The 21029-nt window shown below is 37.1% G+C and overlaps 1 protein-coding gene across 1 annotated transcript; it reads left to right on the top strand.

Annotated features, from left to right (window-relative positions):
* The first annotated feature begins 8574 nt into the window (after window positions 1-8574).
* LOC117723615 (olfactory receptor 51B2-like) lies at window positions 8575-10398 on the top strand. The gene has a single exon (XM_034523198.2). It carries the CDS (start codon window positions 9394-9396, stop codon window positions 10315-10317), a length of 924 nt encoding a protein of 307 aa, XP_034379089.1. The 5' UTR covers window positions 8575-9393; the 3' UTR covers window positions 10318-10398.
* The last annotated feature ends 10631 nt before the right edge of the window (window positions 10399-21029 follow it).

The following is a 21029-nucleotide window of genomic DNA, read 5'->3' as shown; positions in this document are numbered from 1 at the left end:
CCCACCAATTCATAAAGCAGGATAAGCACAACAAACACCATTATCAAATGGAAATGGTACATGCATGATCTGGCCAAGCAGATCATAAATGCACAAGCAAGTTGGGTGAAGAAGTTGCCTAAATGCATAAGGTTTTCATTCCCATTATAATGCCATTTGCTGCCAATCACACACCTATAGCCTCATGGGGTATGACCTCTAATCAATCATTTGACTGATGAAAAGAGGACTAGAGTTTGGTTTACTGATGGTTCTCCGTGTTTTCAGGTGCCACCCAGAAGTGAACAGCTGCAACATCACAACCCTGAAAGATCCTGGTGAAGAAAAACTTTCACAGCAGGCAGAACTTTAGGCAATATATGTAATTATACATTTTGTTTAGAAGGAGAAATGGCCAGACATGCGATTGTTCACTGATTCATGAGCTGTAGCCAATGGATTGTCTGAATGGACAGGGACTTGGAAAGAACATGATTGGGAAATTGGTGGAAAAGCCATCTGGGGAGGATGTGGACAAATATATACAAATGAGCCAAGGATGTGGAGATATTGTGTCCCATATACATATTCATCAAAATATAACTGTAGCTAAGGAGCATTTCAATAACAAAGTAGAATGACCTGTTCTGTTTTCCCAGCCATCTCTGCCATTGCCTAATGAGACCATGAACAAAATGGCCATGATGATAGAATGGGTTTTATCCACAGGCTTGACAACATGGATTTCTGTTGGGCCTTGGACGAGGTAACTCCATTTAACCTGTTACCTTCAGTCACGTAGGACAGGTAGAGGGTGTGACTAACAAGTCTCCACCTCCATAGATTTAAATATTAATGAATTATCAAAAGGCCAGGGGAGTAGCTAATTAAGTTATTCCCTCCCCTTTCTCCCTTCCCTATAAAATGAGAGTCCCCTGGCCTTTGGCGGGGGAAGCACGTATCACCCACGTCCATTCACCATGCCATGAACAATAAAAGCTTTGGAAAGCCGGACTCCACATTGCATGGTCTTTCCACCAGATTCCCAGCCTTTGGAAAATTGAGCAGCCCACCGCAAGCCAGCGGAGGCTGTATCAATGTGGGATCCTCCGCTGGCGGCGTGGGAAGCCTGCCCGAGACCTTGATGCCAGACCACCTCATACCGACAGTCGGACTCCCTCTTTCCCCCTCCCCCCCCCCGTGAGATTTCTTCCCCACAGATTTCCACTCAGTAAAGCTTACCTGAATAGGTCTGCTACTGAGTGCCTGATCTGCCAACATCAGAAACCAATTTTGAGTCTCAGATATGACACTATTCTCTGGGGTGCCAGTTGGCAACCTGGTGGCAGGTTTACTATATTGGACCACTTCTTCCTTAAAAAGGACAATATTTTGTCCTTACTGGTAGAGATACTTACTTTGGTTATTGATTTGACTTTCCTCCACATGTAACTCTTCTGTCTAAATCACCATCTATAGGATAACAGAATGCCTTATATACTGCCACAGTATTCTACACAGTATTGCTTGCGACCAAGGAAGCAATCACTTCACAGCCAGAGAAGTGTGACAGTGGGCCCACAGTAATGGAATTCACTAGCTTCACCATGTCCCCTACTATCCTGAAGTAGATGGCCTAATAGAAAGATGGAATGGCCTTTTGAAGACACATTTACAGTTCCAATTACGTGGTAGTAGCCTGGAGGGCTGAGGCAGAGTTCTCCAGAAGGCAGGATGTATTTTTGAATCAGCATTCAGTACATAGTATGGTTTCTCTCATAATCAGGATTTATGGTCCAGGAATCAAGGGGTGGAAAAGGAAATAGTTCCTCTCACTATTACCTGTACTAAACCACCAAGACAATATTTACTTCCTGTTCCAGTGTTCTTAAGTTCTGCGGACCTAATAGTTTTGGTTCTAGAGTAGGAAACATTCCTACCAAGGTACACAACAAACATTCTATTGAATTGGAAACTCTGACTTGTCTATGACCACTTGAGTTTCTGATGCTTTCAAGCCAACAGGGAAAGAAAGGAATAACTATATTAGGAGGGTGATTTATCAGTGTTACTAAGGATTATAGAGCTGGTTGTCCACATGGATGCAAAAAGAAATTTTTTTTGGTCTGGATAACAGGATATCCTTTAGGGCATCTGTTGGTGTTACCATGTACTGTGATTAAAGTGAATGGGAAACTACAACTAACTAATCCAGGAAAAATGTCAAAGGGCATAGACTTGTCACAAGTGACAATATGGGTCATTCCTACAGGAAAGATGCCAAAACATGCTGAGGTACTTACTGAGAGTAAAGGAAATACTGAATGGGTAGTAGAAAAAGGTTGTTATAAATTTCAGCTAAAGCCCTTTTTGTCCTGGAAATACTTTTATTACTGCCCATTTTGTTAAAGCTTGTTTCTAACATCAACATATTGGCAGCCAAAATACATGACTTGAACCTGAAAATGGACCCCCAGACAGTTATTAATTTAACAGGCTGGCAAGCTAAGGACGGGTAAGATTCTGCACAGAGCCTTACCAACCTAAGACATAAGTGCATTGCTTTTGATAATGCATATTCCATGATGGGTAAGGAAGGCATTCTTGTCAGAATAACCTAAGACAGGCTTAGTCTGGTTTATGCAATAAAAAGAGGGAGAGGCGGAGAGATTTTGGAGCTGCCTGGCAGGAATCTGACATTGGCCAAGGACAAAGAAATGGGCTGCTTGGAAGGAATCTGACATTGGCCAAGGACAAGGAAATAGACTGCAGGCAGAAATCTGACATTAGGCTAGAACAAAGAAGTAATTTCAGGCAGGAATCTAAATCCTAGGCTAAAACAAAGTAATTTCAGGCAGGAATCTAAATCATAAGCTTGAACAAAGAATTAGGCTTCAGACATGAAAATGACTTGGGGCTAGGACAGGGAAGTAGGCTCAGATATTTTGGTCATCCTGGTAAACCCTTAGAAACAATGAACATAGGAGTGATCACGGGTCTCTGTTTACTGTCCTGCTTGTTCTTTGACTATCTGGGTTTATTGACTTGCTTGTTCCTTGACTTTTTGCATTTATTGTATTGCTAGTTCTTCAGCTCAGAACTGATCTTAATACTTGCACATAATTTAAACAGTATAAAGCAGAAAAGGAGAAGGGATGCAATAGGGGTTTAATGGGGGCTGGGGGGAAATGGGGGAAGGGGTTAATATCTGAAGTGTAAATAAATAAAATATTGAATAAAAAATAAATAAAATGTAAATAAATAAATTTCAGCTAAGGTCATGTGATAGTTACAGAAACAATAATTATAATTGACATGAATGCTTCTGTTGTATTCTGTTAAGAATGTGTTTTTACAAATGTGTGTTTTATTTTCTAGATTTCATTTTCATATAATGTACTAGCAATTAAAAGAATATCATTGATTATAATATTTAAGTGTGAGATAGCAACAGAATGTCCCTCAAGGGACATTGTTACCTATTCTAATATTTATGATACAAATATATCACTTGCAGTTATACAGAGGATAATTATATCATGTTAGGTGTAATTATGACACAGTTATCATTTTTATTTGAAAACTAAGAATGACTTAAGGCAATATAATTGTATGTCAAGTTGATAAGGGGTAGACTTGTTGATGGCTATTTTTTGTTGTCAACATGACTACATTTGGAATTCACTAAAACTGAAATATCTGGTTACACTTGTGAGGGATTTTTAAATTAAATTACTTGATGTGGGAATACCCTCTTTTTAAAAATTTTATTTTTTACTTAATCACTTTACATCTCACTCATTGCCTCACTCCCAGTCACCCCAGGGGATTGTTTGTTCATCCCCTCTTCTTCTCTTATGGGTGGGTGGGGCTCCTCCAGATATCCCCCACCCTGGCACTTCAAGTCTCTCTGAGGCTAGGCACTTCCTATTCCACTGAGGCCAGACAAGGCAGCCCAGCTAGAAGAACGTATTCCATGTACAGGCAACAGCTTTTGCGATAGCTCCCTTTCCAGTTGTTCAGGACTCACATAAAGACCAAGCTGCACATTTGCTGCATATGTGTGGGGAGGCCTAGGTCCTGTCCATGTATGTTCTTTGGTTGGTGGTTCAGACTCTGAGAGCCCCAAGAGCCCAGGATTGTTGACTGTTGGTTTTCCTGTGGAGTTCCTGTCCCCTTTGGGGCCCACAATCCTTCCTATTCTTCTACAAGAGTCCTCAGAATACACCCACTGTTTGGCTGTGGGTCTCTGTGTCTGTCAGAGTCTGGCTGCTGTGTGGAGTGTCACAGAGGACAACTTGCTCCTGTCTGCAAGCATAATAAAGTGTCAGGGACTAGTGCTAGTCCATGGGATGAGTCTCAAGTTGGGCCAGTTATTGGTTGGCTATTCCCTCATTCTCTGTTCAATGGCGCATTCTTGCATTACTTATAGACAGGATAAATTTTAGGTTGAAAGTTTTGTGGGTGGATTTATGTCTATTATTCCACTGGGGTTCCTGCCTGGCTATGGGAGGTGACCTCTTCTGATTCCATATCCCCAAGCTTGTGAGGTGCAGCCATGGTGATCACCATTGATTCTTGAACTTCTCCATTATCCCAGGTCCCTGTCTCATATTGGAGATGCTCCCCATCTCCTCGCCCCTATCCGTTGCCAATTTCCATTCATGGTCATCTAACCATCTCTCCTGCCCTTCCCCACACCTGATGCCGAACTCCCCATTCTTCTCCTCCTCCCCTTCCCTCCCAGTTTCCTTCCTCCATCTGCCTCTTATGACTATTTTATTTCCTCTACTAAGTGAGATTGAAGCTTCCTCACTTGGGCCTTCCTTGTTTAGCTTCTTTGGGTCTGTGGCGTGTAGCATGTTAGCTGTATTTTATGGTAATATCCACATACAAATGAGTATATACCATGCATGTGTTTGGGACTGAGTTACCTTACTCAGGATGATATTCTTAAGTTCAATCCATTTGCTTGCAAATTCATGATGTCTTTGTTTTTAATAGCTAAATAGTATTTCATTGTGTAGATGTACCACATTTTCTTTATCCAGGAGAACATCCACTTTTAATCCAGACCTTCTGAGGTGGGAAGATCCTCCTGCTGGTGTGACATAGAAGAACACTTGCTCTCTTTTCCTGCTTATTCTTTTTCTTTCTGGCTGGTGAATCCATTTTTTTCATTGGCATTAGAGTACTTCTTCAGGATTCTGGCATATGCTTAAGACCATCTAAGACATTCACCCTCACGGACTGATCACCTATCTACTGGATTCTTGGACCTTCTGTTGGTAGACATCCATTGTTAGACTTGCCATACCGCAGCCCATAAGCCACTCTAATACATCACACACACACACACACACACACACACACACACACACACACACACACACACGTTATATTCTTTTCCCTAAAGAATTCTAACTAATACAATAACACTAGATGTTTCAGCAGCCTAATCTGATGCTGGATACTCAGGGGATTCCTACAGAGCAGCTGATTTTCAGACTGCGTTAAAAACTTGAAGAAGTAGGTTCTAATATCAGCGAAGGAGTGCCTCCCAGCAGAATATATTAACTTGACAGAGAGAGTGAAGGCAAGTGGGCAAAGAGCAGGAATCTTTTTCTTTCATGTCTTTTTATCTGGCTGTCACCTGAAAGTGTGGCCCAGATTTAAGGTGGATCTTGCACCTCAATGATCCAATTAAGAAAACCCCTCACAAGTGTGTCCTGCTGGTTGGAATTTAATTGATTCTTGTAGTTATCAAGTTGACAACTAAGGTTTACAATTACATATGGATGACCCATTCTTTCTTCTGAAAAGTCCTATGAACCTTTGAGGGGGTGCTATAGGCCTCCTATAGGCTGAGCAGTTAGCAGATACTTCCTCTGAGTACTCTTTCTAGTTTATGAGTTTCTTTGTTAACTTCAATCCATTGCAAAAAAAAAGCTTCTCTGACCAAATGCTCGATAGCAGCATTAATCTACAGGTATAAACATGCATATTTACATGTCAGTTTAATGACATGAATGGCAGATTTTTTTTATACACCCTTAATAGCCTCCCACAGTAACCATTAGATTTGTTTAACGTGTCTAGTGATAGAACAGGACTTATTTACCATGTTATGTCTCTATATGTTCATAAAGTCAATAATTTTAGAAATAAGACATTGCATTTAATTTCATGCAGCAAATCTTGGTCAAAACACTTCATTAAAAGTAAAAGTATTTATAGTGTTCTGGTTTCTCTAATTTTGAGTCTGGATATTTCATAGGATTATGTAGAAATACTATGTTTATAAAACCAACAATATTTTCAAAGTATTTTCTCTTGGCACCATTTCTTTTCTTTTATCAGGTTGGGCAACTGGCTTAATAATAGAGAAATGAATTAACTGATCTATTTACATATAGAATGCAGACACCAAGCAAAACAAACATGCATCTCCAGCCTATGTAACATAAATCTGAAGCATAAAGAAACATGTTTAAAATAAGAAAGAAATATGACACAAACGAATTGAGTAAGTACCATGCAATTCTAATGGGCTTTTAATAGTGCTCTCTCTCTTAATTTGATTTTAAATACAATTAAAATTATATAACATGTAAAATACAATATAACTGGTGTACAGCCTACATAAAAATAAAAATATTAAACTGATTAAGAACAATATCATTAGACAGTGAAGAAGGCTATGTGAATTTCATGTCCATATTATATACTTACCCAATGTACTTATCTATAGAATATGTAAAGAACATCTTTAAATGTATTTAAGAAAGACCAATGATTCTATTAGACAGTGAAACAAAAGTCCAGGAAAGTCACCTTTTCACACAAAACATTTTCAAATGGTGAGTAAATTCATGAAAAGCTACTCAGTTTTCACTTGTCACCCAGAAAGCATAATTTTAAATTCACAATGCGGTGTGAGAATGCATCTATCAGTTGTGGGTGACTCGTGAACAGGGAGATAAGGTAACGTGCTGGTAGGGATGGAAACCCTGCATTCCACTCAACATCGAAGGAGTAATGTAGCACCCCGTAGAAAGCAGTTCAGAAGTATGTACTAACGTGCATTCTGTGCATACCTTGTAGCCCATTTTAGCAAAAAGAGTATCACTTTGTGTGGTTCATCAAAGGCATACAGTGAATGCTTACATCAGCATATCAGTAACGACCCCAAAGCATAATCTACTCTAATACCTACTAACAGAACAACAGGTGATAATTCGAGGTTCCAGGGCACTCCTCACTAGAAATGCCGTATCTGCACTAAAGCATCAGTGAACTTTAAAAACACCATGTTGAACAATGCCATGAAGACTAAAACTAGGAAAAGTTTTATTCCATTGATGCTCATCAGAAAGACAGGCAAAGTTCATCTATTCGTTTTCCCCATGAATAGTTGTTCTGGGCGTGGCACTGGTGAACAGAGGCCCAGAAAGTTATAGAGAGAATTTGTCACATTCCAATTCAGAGTGAGAGTGCTAGTCACAGATGGGTTCAGCCCCCCTCATCCCCCAATTCATCCAAGTACACAGTTGCAGTATGTGCAGGTGTCCTATCCACTGTGGTTTTCTGTTTGTCTACCATCTTGCATCGTCCACTTCTATTTTTTTCTTATGTCGTGGAATCCATACTTAGCCACTCTTACCATACTGGTAACACTTGGTCTTAATCCAACCAACATGATTTATTACATGTTTGAATATATCTTTATATCTTTATCCACTCTTCTTTTGCTACATTCAAAATGATGTTAAATAACAATCATCTGATTGCACATATCCATGCTAACCCTTACTTCACATTCATTGTTATGTCAAAATTCCCTACATGATTTGTAAGCTAATGTGCAGTTAAATTGTTCTTTATCTCCTTTTTTTCAATTCTAATAGCACAATTCCTTAGTGTAGTCAGTATGAATTTGTTTGAGTTCATCAAGTTTTATCTGGTCCCACAACAGTGTGAAGCTTTCTGCATTGAGCTAGAATTTTCCATTTTCCATATTTCTAATTTCCTCTCATTCTGATTATTCTTTTTTCCTTCATATGTTTCCCAAATACAGAGATGCATTCTACATTTTTCTTTTAGCATACTACATATATGTAGTAATGACAGTTCTATGTAAATGTTTTTTCTGCTATATGCTGAAGGTACATGTTCTTTTAATAAACTGAACTTGACACAAAATGGACAATTATGTGACTAAAACAAACTAGCTGATCTTAAGAAAAAGACTAGACACCCAAGGTTTACAGTTCATGTGGTAGTTGGTACATCCAGTGAGGTTCTTGTGGACCAAAAGTGACTTTCCCAAAGGACGCAGGGAAGACAAAATGTAATAGAGATCATAAGCTCCAGAATCAACAGAGGAAAATGGGACCCTAAGAGCAACTAGTATCATTTTGGTCATTGAGAAAGATGATAACAAGGACAAGCTTGTATTTATGAGGCTCTTGGGGACCCCATGTATGTTGATAGGATTCTGAGTTTTTGGTTTTCTTTATATACCTCAGTGGACATGTCTAAAATGCCTGAGGGCATTAACTAAGAGACCCAGAGAAGTGGGAGAGAGATCCTGAGGCCTCCTGAGCATCTGGAAAGGAGAGACTCTGGGGAGATGATCTCATCATATGTATATTTCTAGCCTGATTCTGCAACAGTCTTTTAGAAGAACCTGTCTGGACTGGTGAAGGACTGGTAACTATGCACCAACAAGACTATGGGGTCGGTGAGTTTCAGGGATAGAAAAAGGGGAAGACTCCTCTCTTACATCTGTGAGATGTGGTCAGGAGAATAAAGACACATTTCCCTTTATAAAAAGACACAGCACACTTGGAGTGTCAGACTTTATTTCTGCAATCATATCAAGGCAGATGTGGAATTTCTTGTGAGGAGCTCATGAGTGGAGTTTAGAAAAATGCTAAATGCTTTTAGAATACATGTGGCATCATCAGGCTATGCCCTTGTATTTTCCTAAAGAACTCATGGCTTTGGCGAGAACTCAATAAAGTATAATTTAATTGCAAAACCAAAATAAGAAAAGTTTTCTTACATAACTATGTCTCTTTTATGATTGAGAAATATAAAACAATTCAAATTCAAATTTAAATATAGCAAAAGTTTTGCAAACAAAACAAACCTCAATCTAGCTAAGAAATATTAGTATCTGTGTAAACATATTTGTCATATTTGCTTTGTAACCATTGAAACATTTTTCATACACGGGACAGAGGTACACGATGCTGTAAAAACAATGTGTTTATAATGCATATGGGAAGTATTTATTGCTGAGCATAAATACTGTGATCAAGGCAGCCATGGAATATTTGCATGTAGAGGGAAGGAGAGACAGTCACTACAGTAAAGAAACAGTGCTTTGAGTTTCGCAGTGTGCACACTATGTGGTCCAATATCAGTGCTGCTCCCTTTCTGCTTACTGGCTTCCCAGGACTGGAGGCAGCTCATCACTGGATCTCTATCCCCTTCTTCGTCATCTATATCTCTGTGCTTCTGGGCAATGGCACACTTCTCTACCTCATCAAGGATGACCACATTCTCCATGAACCCATGTATTATTTCCTTGCCATGCTGGCAGGCACAGACCTCACAGTTACATTGACTACAATGCCCACTGTAATGGCTGTTTTATGGGTGAATCAAAGAGAGATAAGACACGGGGCTTGCTTCTTGCAGGCCTACATCATTCACTCCCTTTCCATTGTGGAGTCAGGGGTCTTGCTTGCCATGTCTTATGATCGATTTGTTGCCATCTGCACACCTCTGCATTACAACTCAATTTTTACCAATTCCAGGGTTATAACAATAGGACTTGGGGTAGTACTAAGGGGTTTTTTATCACTTGTGCCCCCAATCCTGCCTCTCTTTTGGTTCTCATACTGTCGTTCCCATGTTCTTTCTCATGCCTTCTGCCTCCACCAAGATGTCATGAAACTCGCATGTGCTGACATTACCTTTAACCGTGTGTATCCAGTTGTTTTGGTCGCCCTGACTTTCTTCCTTGATGCGCTCATCATTGTCTTTTCCTATGTCCTCATTCTGAGGACAGTTATGGGCATCGCCTCTGGAGAGGAGAGAGCAAAGGCTCTCAACACCTGTGTCTCCCACATTAGCTGTGTCCTGGTCTTTTACATCACTGTGATAGGCCTGACCTTCATTCACAGGTTTGGAAAGCATGCTCCCCATGTGGTACACATTACCATGAGCTATGTCTATTTTCTCTTTCCTCCATTTATGAACCCCATCATTTACAGCATCAAGACCAAGCAGATTCAGAGGAGCATTCTCCGTCTACTATCTGCATAAGATGATGTGAATCATTACATCATAATATAGAGAATTTGGGGGATTTTTTAGCCTCCTGTATATTAAAAAATAACTTGATTTTAAATCGCTTTACTTCTTTATATCATTAAGGTGTAAATTATTACATAAAGCTATATATTAATGTAAATAATGAATATATCTGGCTATTCAATTAGCATGTACATATTATATAGATACCAAAATCAATCAATCAGTGAATTAATCAATTTTTCTGTCATCTATGAATCTATCTCTCATCTATCTATCTATCTATCTATCTATCTATCTATCTATCTATCTACCTATCTATCATCTATCTATCTATATACTCATATCTATATATCCATGTATCATCTGTTCATCTATCTTGAGAGAAGGCTGGAAAAACAGTAGGGAAGTAAAACATCATTGTTTGGAGATAAAGACCATTAAATACTCTATGAACAAAATCTATGGGATAATCAAGATCATGTATCTATAAGAGAAGAACTATTTCCGAAGAAGTTAAGTGTCCAGCCTGGGTCAGTGACAGCAAAAAGAGGGGCAATTCTGAATATATTTGATGGTTATATAAATGTCACTTCTACTATGAGAACTGAAACCCAATGGACTCTCCTTTGTCTCATACTGCTCCATCTCACCACATGGTTTTCATTTGAAATGATTCAATATCTATTTGTAAAGTTTATCTTGTTTTTTCCTGAAATTTGTTCATTGATATTTTGTATGCTTTGTTTTATACTATATCCTGTGTACTTTAATGAAATGTATTCTTATGTATATTAGTTTTAAGTACCAATAATGAATTAGAAGACAGACTCTCTCCTGTAGTCTATGACTTTCTCCGTAGTGAGGCCCCTTTGAGACACTATTTCTCAGAACCCTCTGTACTCATCATACAGACCATACAGACTCAGCATCTTTACCTGACTTCTTACAAAGCACCATGACTTTTCCATCTCCATGGCTTTAGACTGTTTTCATTTTTCTGTTTTAATTCTTTCAGTGACTTCTAACTTGTACTTCTTTTTCTAGTATTTTTATTTCTGCTCTATAATATATTAGTCTGTCTTACAAATAATACTATTTTATTCTATAAATGCAACCTTACAGTGAAATATTTCTCATTCTTTTCCCCACCTTTGAGATATTGCCAACATACCTTATCTTTATCTAGGTTATACCCTAAACACCATCTTACTACTTTTGCTTTACACAATTATCTTTTAGAATATTAACAAAAAATTTATGCCAATTTACTTTTTCAAACTATTTTCCTACCCTTTATTATTTTACATGCATGTTTCTTTCTAAATGCTTAAACAAAAATATTTATCTGAAAAGTGAAATGTAATCTTATATTGTAATTTTGTGCAGTCAGTTTGATTTTTTTTCATTTGTAACATGTATATAATAATTGTATAGATTCATGGGATACTGTATGCTATTTTGATTTATGTGTCAAATGCTTTGATTAAGTCAGAGTAATTATCATATTCATGTTGGTAATTGTCTTGTCTTGCAGCTATTCAAAAATATTTTTCTAATTACTTGATAACATATAATAACTGTTTATTATCTTTATACTGTATGTGGCATAGGACTTTAGAATATGTTTATCTTGTCATTTTGTTCATTACCACATATTTTTCTCTTCTTTATACTTCAACAATTAAGTTTGTTTTCACCATAAGTAAATCCTACTTTAAACATTTTGCTGATCACAATTCATATTTTTCCCCTTTTATAACTGATTTGTATGAGCTCATTATTTAGTGTCTCTCAAACTTTAACTGTATCATAAATACTTTATCATATTTTAATTGCTGTTTCTAAATGCATAACTTAAAATTGTGTGTGTGTGTGTGTGTGTGTGTGTGTATGTTTGTGTGTGTATTTGCATTCACTTTATTGAGATAGATTTGGAGCCTTGCATTAAGGGTCTTTCCTGAGCCCAGGTTTATTTTAAATAGTTCTTATTCTTTTTCATAATTGTTTTACACATTTTATGCAAAACTAAGTTTGTTTTTGAGAAGTGTAAATAATTTGAGTCAGCCTTCATATGCTTATTTTCATGAAAGTTTTACTGACATTCACTATTTATTAATAAAAAAAGACTGTGCATCTCAAAAGTGGGCACATGCTGCTTTGAGGGAAGAATAAATTTTACTAAGGTTATGTTCTTTAAGCATAGTTGCATAAAAAATTGCGTGAAGAGCTAACTGGTGTTAATGGGACCAAGAATCTTCTAAGAGCAAAGCATTACATGTAAGAGCTTCATGTTGGCTGGGTCGTCATAGGCTATAGAAAGAAGGAACAGAGACTTACTGATGTTTTCAAATCATATGAGTGTTGACAATAATGGATTTGAGTGAGGTAAGAGGAGAGTAGGCATGAGAGAGGTCAGAGGAGACTGAGCTAAAGGTAACAGTAACTTAACTTACAAAAGTGGAGTGCGAAGTTAATGGATAGGTAGGTATATTAGGATCTGAATTCATAAGAGCTCAGGGAACTAAAAAATTCTATTCTTGATTATTTTCTTTGATATATGGGAAAATAACTGAGTCACATTGTAAAATGCAAATAAACAACTAATCTTTAATAATGAAGAGATTTGATCTTAGCATGTATGCAAAGGTAAACGTGTATTGTATCTTTGTTTATGAATGTACATTGATTGTATGGGGGAAATGATGCCATTCTTTATCCTGTACTTTCTGACTTCAAACTTTCTTCTCCTTTTTAAAAAGGTATTTTTATTACTTTTAAAAAATATTTTTGTACATTTAAAGAATGTGTTATGATTATATCTAATTTCCCCTAGTCCTTCCTTCAAAATGTTCCTCTTGCAGCTTCCCATGGTCTTCTTCTCCTAAACATGTTTATTGTCCTGCTTGTTCTTTGACAGTCTGGGTTTATTGTCTTGCTTGTTCCTTGACTATTTGCATCTATTATATTGCTAGTTCCTTAACTTAGAACTGACCTTAATACTTGCATGTAATTTAAAAGACATAAAAGCAAACCAGGAGGAGAAGGAATGGGATAGGGGTTAATGGGGTGGAGGAAGATGGGGAAAAGGGATAACATCTGAAATGTAAATAAATAAAATATTGAATTAAAAAATGTATCTTAATGCCAATTAGTTCTACCTATGTGAACATGGCATGTGGGGCCATCCACGGAGCATAGGCAACTAGTTGTGGCCAAAATTCCAAAGAAAAATAATTCTTCTTTCTCCAGACATCAGATACTGCTGCTAGTTCAAGGTGAAGCTTTGTGAGACTCTTTTTATCCATATGTGAATTTTGACTGGCTTAATCTTGTATAGATCTTTTCATTAGTTTTCACAATAAATTTAATGAATGGATTTATTCTGTTCAATTTCTTGTTCTTTTTACTAAAATTCTTTTATACAATACATTTTGAACATATTATCCCCTCTGACTCCTCCTAGATCCTTCTTAATGTTCTTTCTGTTTCCTCAAACAAACAAGAAACAACAAAAACCAAATCAATCAAACAAATGAAAACAAAAAGACAAAAAAGAATCAAAAATCTCACAAAAACTAGGGAGTCCATTTTGTGTTGGTCAGCTACTCATGGGCAATGGGGCCTGTTCTGGAGCGTGGTTAATTACCCAGCATGATTTAGAGAACACTGATTTTCTCTTTCATAGCAGGTGTCAATTGTAAATAACTTCTTGATTGGGGTGGGAATTTGTGTTTCTGTTCTTCTTTATGCTCGGATGTTGTCTGGCTTGAATTTGTGCAGATTCTGTGCATGCTGTCACAGCCTTTGAGCTCACATGTGCATCAGTCCTGCTGTTTGCAAGATGCTGTCTCCTGGAGCCATCTACCACCTCTAGTTCTCACAATCTTTCTGCCTCTTCTGCAGCATTGATTTCTGAGCTCTGAAAGGAGGTGTTTGATAAGGGCATTAAGAACTGCATGCTCCAAACTCACTCACTCTCTGAACATTGTACAGTTGTTCTTTGTGTTGGCTACCGTCTACTGCAGGACTAAGCTTCTCTGATAGTTGATCAGTGATGCACTTACCTGGGTTCTGTACAAGTGTGAGCTGTTGACTGTCAGTTTAAAATGACATTATATGTCTGTATAAGATATGATTTACCATCTGGTTTTTCTCAAAGTATATAATTCAGAACAATGTATAATAAACACTGATATTTCTAAACATTTTGCATTTCACTGTACTAAATAGGAACTTCATGTTCTTTCATGGTATTTTCTTAGTCCACCTTCCCTCCTAGACTTTCTTGTTTGTTTTTAGTCTCTCTCTCTCTCTCTCTCTCTCTCTCTCTCTCTCTCTCTCTCTCTCAAACTCTCTCTTCATCTGGCTCTACTTATAGCAACGCAACTTTAAGTTCTCAGTAATATAACTTATAAGACAATGCCAAGAGAGTTTAATCTATTTTATATAGGGTAGCTCAACAGAGCAGATGGGTCACAATTTGAGGATAGGTATGCCTTGGGAGTAAGTATTATTAGACTCTACATAAGCGGAATCTCATTATTTTTCTTTGTATACAGCTCATCTTAGGAAAATTTTAAATGTTCATCTACATTGTCAGGCATTCATTGTTTTGTTGACTAAACAATATTTAATCACTAAAATATGTTACACGGACTGCTAAGATATCTCTGTGGATAAAGGTGCTTGCTGCTGTCAAGCCTGGTTCTTATGAACCATGTAGTAGAATAGAAACAACTACTACAAGCTGTCTTCTGAATTTCATTGTTCACCATGTCATGTGTGCAACACCCACAATTAAATAAATAATGTAGTAAAGTATACATACACATTTGCACTTATATATGTGTATGAATGCAATTTCTAATAATATGGTAATTTTATGTTTAACTCCATGAGAAGGCTCTACATCACTTCCCTAAGTGTTGTACCATTTTACAGTTTTACTGTAACCATATGCTCATCAACATTTGTTAGTTTGTTAACAGTTAGTTTAGGTGACACACTGTGCTGTCTCGCTGTGATTTAGGATTTGCTGTTTTCAAATAAATAATGATGATGAAAATCTTTTCATGTGATTATTGGTCATTTGAAAGTTTGGATTCCCTAGTGTTGGGGAATTTCAAGAGCAGGGAGGCAGGAATGGGAGGATGGTGGGAGCACACTCTCATAGTAATTGGAGGAGGGGGGATGGGGTAAGGGGCTAGGCATCAGTGGAATGGAGTGCCTTGGTCCCTGAAAGTTTGGATTTCCTAGTGTTGGGGAATTTGAGAGCAGGGAGGTGGGAATGGGAGGATGGTGGGAGCACACTCTCATGTAAACTCCCAGAATTATATGGATTAGACATGACAGAGGCAGGCCACCAGAAGACTAGATTCCAGAATTCAAACAAAATTTATCTTGATACTAAAATTTGTTTTGAGAATTGTATATTGCAGAATACACAGCTTTGGTGTATCTACTCATCAATCAAGCTGAGCAGACCTGCTCAAACCTCTGATGTCCTGGAATTCTAGTTGGATGCAGTGAAGACACAGCATCAGAGGCTTATCAATTTACTCTTCCCTCTGTCCCTCTGCTAATATCTCAATGCCCATAATCAGCTTCAAGAAGCTAATGAAGAGTTGGCACCCCTATTCCCTGGGCTTGGGGACTGAGGTGGTTAATATTGGGCTGTCTTTCTAGGGAAAAGTAGTGGTTTTGGTGGAATAGGGAGGATTAGCTAGGATTTATTGCATAGCCATAACCTATTGGTAGAAATATGTATAATTGTTATTAAGATTAAGTTATAATTTCTTAAATGGTACAAAATTTACTTTGATTTTAAATGTAAGGTTTTCTTTGGTATGAGCTTCTTATTGATATAAAAATGATATTAATACTGTTACTCTCATTTGCATTGTGCCTGTATAACACATTTAGGAATACAAGGCTTAGTCCCAGTCCTTCTTTAACTTTTCTAACTGACTTGATATGATTAGCCTGTGAGGTAAGAGCCTATAGCAAATTCATGGCTCCGAGTTTATTGTTAGAATGTTTTCTATATTTTATTTAGAAATAGCTAAGAGGAATTAATAGACAACATCCAGATTGCCTTACATGGATAGTTGGTTTTCAAAACATCAGAATTCCACAGAATTGACGTTGCAAACATTTCTGTATTAAATGTCCATTTTGATTAGAGACCTGTCTGCTCCTGACAGCTTCCTGTCTTGGATTCTAAGAAGAAATTGAGCATCTTTGGAGTTACTCCAGTTGTGGTGAGACAGCCACTAGGCAATAATTGCCTCTTTTCATCTACAGAAAAATCACTGTCCAGAAAAAGACACACTTGCGGAATACTTGACTGATTATATCTGCCAAGATAGAGTAATCAGCCCTTAATAATTCCGCATCACTTGGTCTATCAGATGATCCAGAAGGCTGAAGATCAGATGCTCCAACGTTTTGTAGTACAGGGACTGTCCAGGTGTTCAGCGGTCTCTATAAATTGGCTAAGTTTTAGAAGCCATGCCTTGTGCTTCCCGTAATTTCAGTTAACTCAGTCATTCTAGATTTCTGATGGGGTTGAAGACTTATAGTCTCATAGCTAATCCCGGCTACTTACTTTGAAAGAAAAAATTTGAAAGGATGGTTTTTAGCTGACAGTCATTCTAAAGCCAAGAAAAAAGCCAGGTTCAGAACTAAGTCTTTTAGTTAGGAGAGATGACAGAGGTTCTGGTTAGTCAACAAAATGATAGAGTGGGTATTAGGTCTATCTTGTACCTTACTGACACAAGTTGATATAGTTATACTCTAATTGTATTTTAAAAGAAAAGTTTTATTTTAACAGGAAGGGTGATATGTAGGAGGAGCTAAGGTGGGAAGAGTAAGGAGAGGAAGAGGAGGAGTAAGGAGAGGAGGAGGAGAAGGAGAAGAGGTGATGAGAGAGAGAGAAGGGGGGGACATGGAGGCAGATATTTGTGCGTCTCCACCAGTAAATAATATATCTAGGTTGGGTATTGGGTTACACTTCTGATTGTATGAGCATCTTGTTATTGACCATTACCAGACTTATAAAGCCTTTGATTAACATTAAAAAATTGTATAAAAACAAAAAGGAGAAGCAGGGATGGAATAGGGGTTTTCTAGGGAGGGGAAATGGAGAAAGGGGATGGCATCTGAAATGTAAATAAAATATCCAATAATAAATAAATAAATAAATAGAATAGAATAGAATAGAATAGAATAGAATAGAATAGAATAGAATAGAATAGAATGTTGCCACTTGCAGGTCAACCAGCTCCAGTGAAAATCAGCAACTCATACATATAGGGACAGCACAGCTTAGGCTTTATGAGAGAGAGAGAGAGAGAGAGAGAGAGAGAGAGAGAGAGAGAGAGAGAGAGAGAGAGAGAGAGAGAGAGGTCTGGGGAGAAAAACAGGTGTCTCTGGGGTCCAGAAGAAAGTTCTGGATCTCATGGAGCAGGAGTTACACAGGAGTTACATAGGTTGTGAGCTACCCAGCATTGGTACAAGGACATGCTATTAACCACGAGTTAGTTCTCCACCTCTTACTTGGTATGCTCAAATAGGCTCTGTGGAAAGAGAGATAGAATGGCACCTTGGGAGTTGGTCCTTCAATAAATAGACCTATCATTAGGATTCTGAATGTATACTGAGGGTAAAATGTTTAGAAATCACAAAGAGAAAACTGTGTCAGGTAAGGAAATATACATTCAAATTGCAGTAGATATATTTAAAATTAAGTCTTTTACCCAGCTTTGTAACAATCCTTGAAGAGAAGTTAAGAATGTAAGAAATATTTTTATTTAAGTAAGGATTTAAGGAAAGGGCATGCTACACTGAATGGCAAACGTGAACATAAGAGTTGCTGTTTAATGAATGCTAGTTGAACCCTAAGTTTAATATTTTAGTCATAGAAAGCTAAATTTGAATTTCTTTATATCACATAATATTCAGCCTTGGGAAAATGATTTAATTTTCAAAAGTTTAATTTCTTTATTTTAGAAAATTCAATTAATGTATTGTCTTCCCATTCTTGTCTTCATTCACTTTGATCCCACAATCATTAGATATCTACTTCTGCTGTACTACTAACAGTGGGAAGTTCACCAGAGACATACTTGTCGAAAAACAATAAACATTTAAAAAATTTAACTTATTTGAAAATTCAGATACTTTTATATTATTGAGCGATTTACTGCTGTAAAGTTTCTACTAAAAAGATAAAAACAAAGACAAATCACCCTTAGCATCCTCTGATAAAATGTCTATTTATTTGTTTATTTCTTCAGGATACTCTTTTTTTTTCCTATTATAAAGAAAAAAATTTGTGAAGAATCCATCTTTTTATTCCAGAGTTCCTATCTTAATTAGCATATAAGGTAGGTAAAGTTTAGACAATTTTCTCAAAGCTGTGACTGTAGGTTGCCATCATTAGCTTATAGTTTTCTAGTAGGGTAATTCTCATCTACACAGCTCTTGTAAATAAACACAAATTCTGAATAATAGGTTCAGGTTAAGAGGATGATATCAGAAAACACTGAGTGTGAAGATGCTTGAAGATTATTTAGAACTATCTGAATAGTCTCTGGATGGTGTTTTTGACATTCTGACAAGCTGCTGAGGATACAGGGATTACTGCTTTATGAGAATCAGTTCAAAAATAGCTTTCAGAATGGGTAAAGGAGGGAGTGTATCACTCTTAGCTACATCCATGAGAACCCCCAAAACTTGCCAGATAATGATACAGAATTCTAAAGAATTGAATCAGTGATGCTATGAGTTGAATCCCTCGAACTGAAGTTACATACAGTTGTGAACCACCATCTGGGTGCTGGAAACTGAATTCATGTTCTCTGCAAGAGCCATGTGTGCTCTTAAGGCATTTCTCCAGCCCTGCATAATTAGAGTCCATAAACCAAGCAGTTTTTAAAAGCTAGATATGTATAAAGTTTCTGACACTGTCAGTTATGCTAAAATTAAATATCAGTACAGTTTCTAGTAGGGAGTATTAATACCAAATAGGTACTCTTTGGTTTAAGTCAATAAAAATACATACTAACAAATTCTAACTATTTTCAAAAGAGTTACTATTTAGTGTTAGTACTTAAATCCTGATTGGTTCAAGGTCTAGAAGGAAGCAGTCTGGGTCTTCTGCTTATTTACTCTGGTCCACATTCAAAGGGACAAGAGGCAGAGATTTGTGGCTCGCTTCTGTGCTGCATAACAAGCTGTGAAGCTTATCTCTTCTCATTCTTTCCTCTCCATAAGGAGGGTTAAGCTTGGAGCAGGGGTTTTGGCTAATGATAGTACACACATCAGTTCTGCGCAGCCAAGACGAGTCACTAACAGTTCATAATCTAGTGGATCATGATAGTGTCCTTTTTTTCTCTATCAGAATAGCTACCACTCTGTTTCCGATTGACCAGTTCTCCATAGTGTGCTCTGAAATAGTGTCATTTCCAGAGCTCACTCACTTTTCTTCTACTATTTTCCCCCAGACTAATGGCTCATTATCAGAGAGATTACACTCTACTACAATCCCCATACATGTACTTCTGATTGTTGATAGGACTTTACTAAATATTGATGGAAGGTTTACAAAGATTGCTATCATCACAGTCTTCCTGAATTCCTCTTCAGACTCATTACTGATGCTATTTACCATAAAATTATTTTAAAGTGTTCTGGACACAGAGATCTGATTTAACTTGTCAGGAACATGTTTCCCATGTTTTTAATTATTATACCTACTTTAAAATTCCTTGATTTTATGCAAATAAAAGTGAACTGATCTTATAGGTGTATAAATTATGAATATGTCATAGCTCCAAGATCTCCAAGAAGCCTAATCTTGATTTTCATGGAGAAAGACTTATAAGTATCAATGTCATCTGTGGTTGCCTTTCTCAGCAAGACGATCACTATTATTCCCATGTGCTAGACTGTAACTTTGTTCTGTATCTTGCCATATAAATTTTATGTTCTCAGCTACCAATTTCTGACCCGACTATTTTCTATTCCCCAAACCAGAATATTTTAAACCTACCATCTTTTACATGTATTAGGTTTTTCTAGAAACCTCACTTTAATATTTTTCACTTAGGAATGTCCAGTGTGCTTGCTTGCTTGCTTTCTTTCTTTCTTTCTTTCTTTCTTTCTTTCTTTCTTTCTTTCTTTCTTCCTTTCTTTTGTTCTTTCTTCTTAAAACCCAGTTAACTTTTATCTGTACTGTTAAAGGTGTCATATATTTTTCAGTAATGAAAATTTACTGAGCCCCAAATTAGTGAAATAATCAGTGTTCTACAGTATATATGCTTGTTTTGTTCACATGTTTAGATTTTTATAGAGATTTATGAGTTCTTTATTTATATGCACTTGAGGTAGTCACATTGCAAATAAACTCAAGTACTTCATAGTAGTGAACTCATTCCTGTTGACTAAGAATTTTGCTTAGTCTTTTTTTCTTTTTTTGGGTTATCTCATTGGTTTCAAGAAAGACAGTACATATAAACCAAGTTTAGTAAAATTACAACAAAATATTCTATGAGACAATATGAGACAAATAAAATATTGGGGGAATCCATCAAGGAGATGGAGAGATTGGTCACTGGTTAAGAGCTTTGGATCCTTTGCTAGAGGACTCAGGTTTGATTCCCAGCACTCACATGGCCACTCACAGTCATCTGCAGCTCTAGCTCCAGGCAATTTGATGG

The sequence above is a fragment of the Arvicanthis niloticus genome, chromosome 1 (assembly GCF_011762505.2).
Source record: "Arvicanthis niloticus isolate mArvNil1 chromosome 1, mArvNil1.pat.X, whole genome shotgun sequence".
Lineage (NCBI taxonomy): Eukaryota > Metazoa > Chordata > Mammalia > Rodentia > Muridae > Arvicanthis > Arvicanthis niloticus.
Note: the sequence above shows the minus strand (reverse complement) of the source record. Positions and strands in the feature narration are given on the sequence as shown.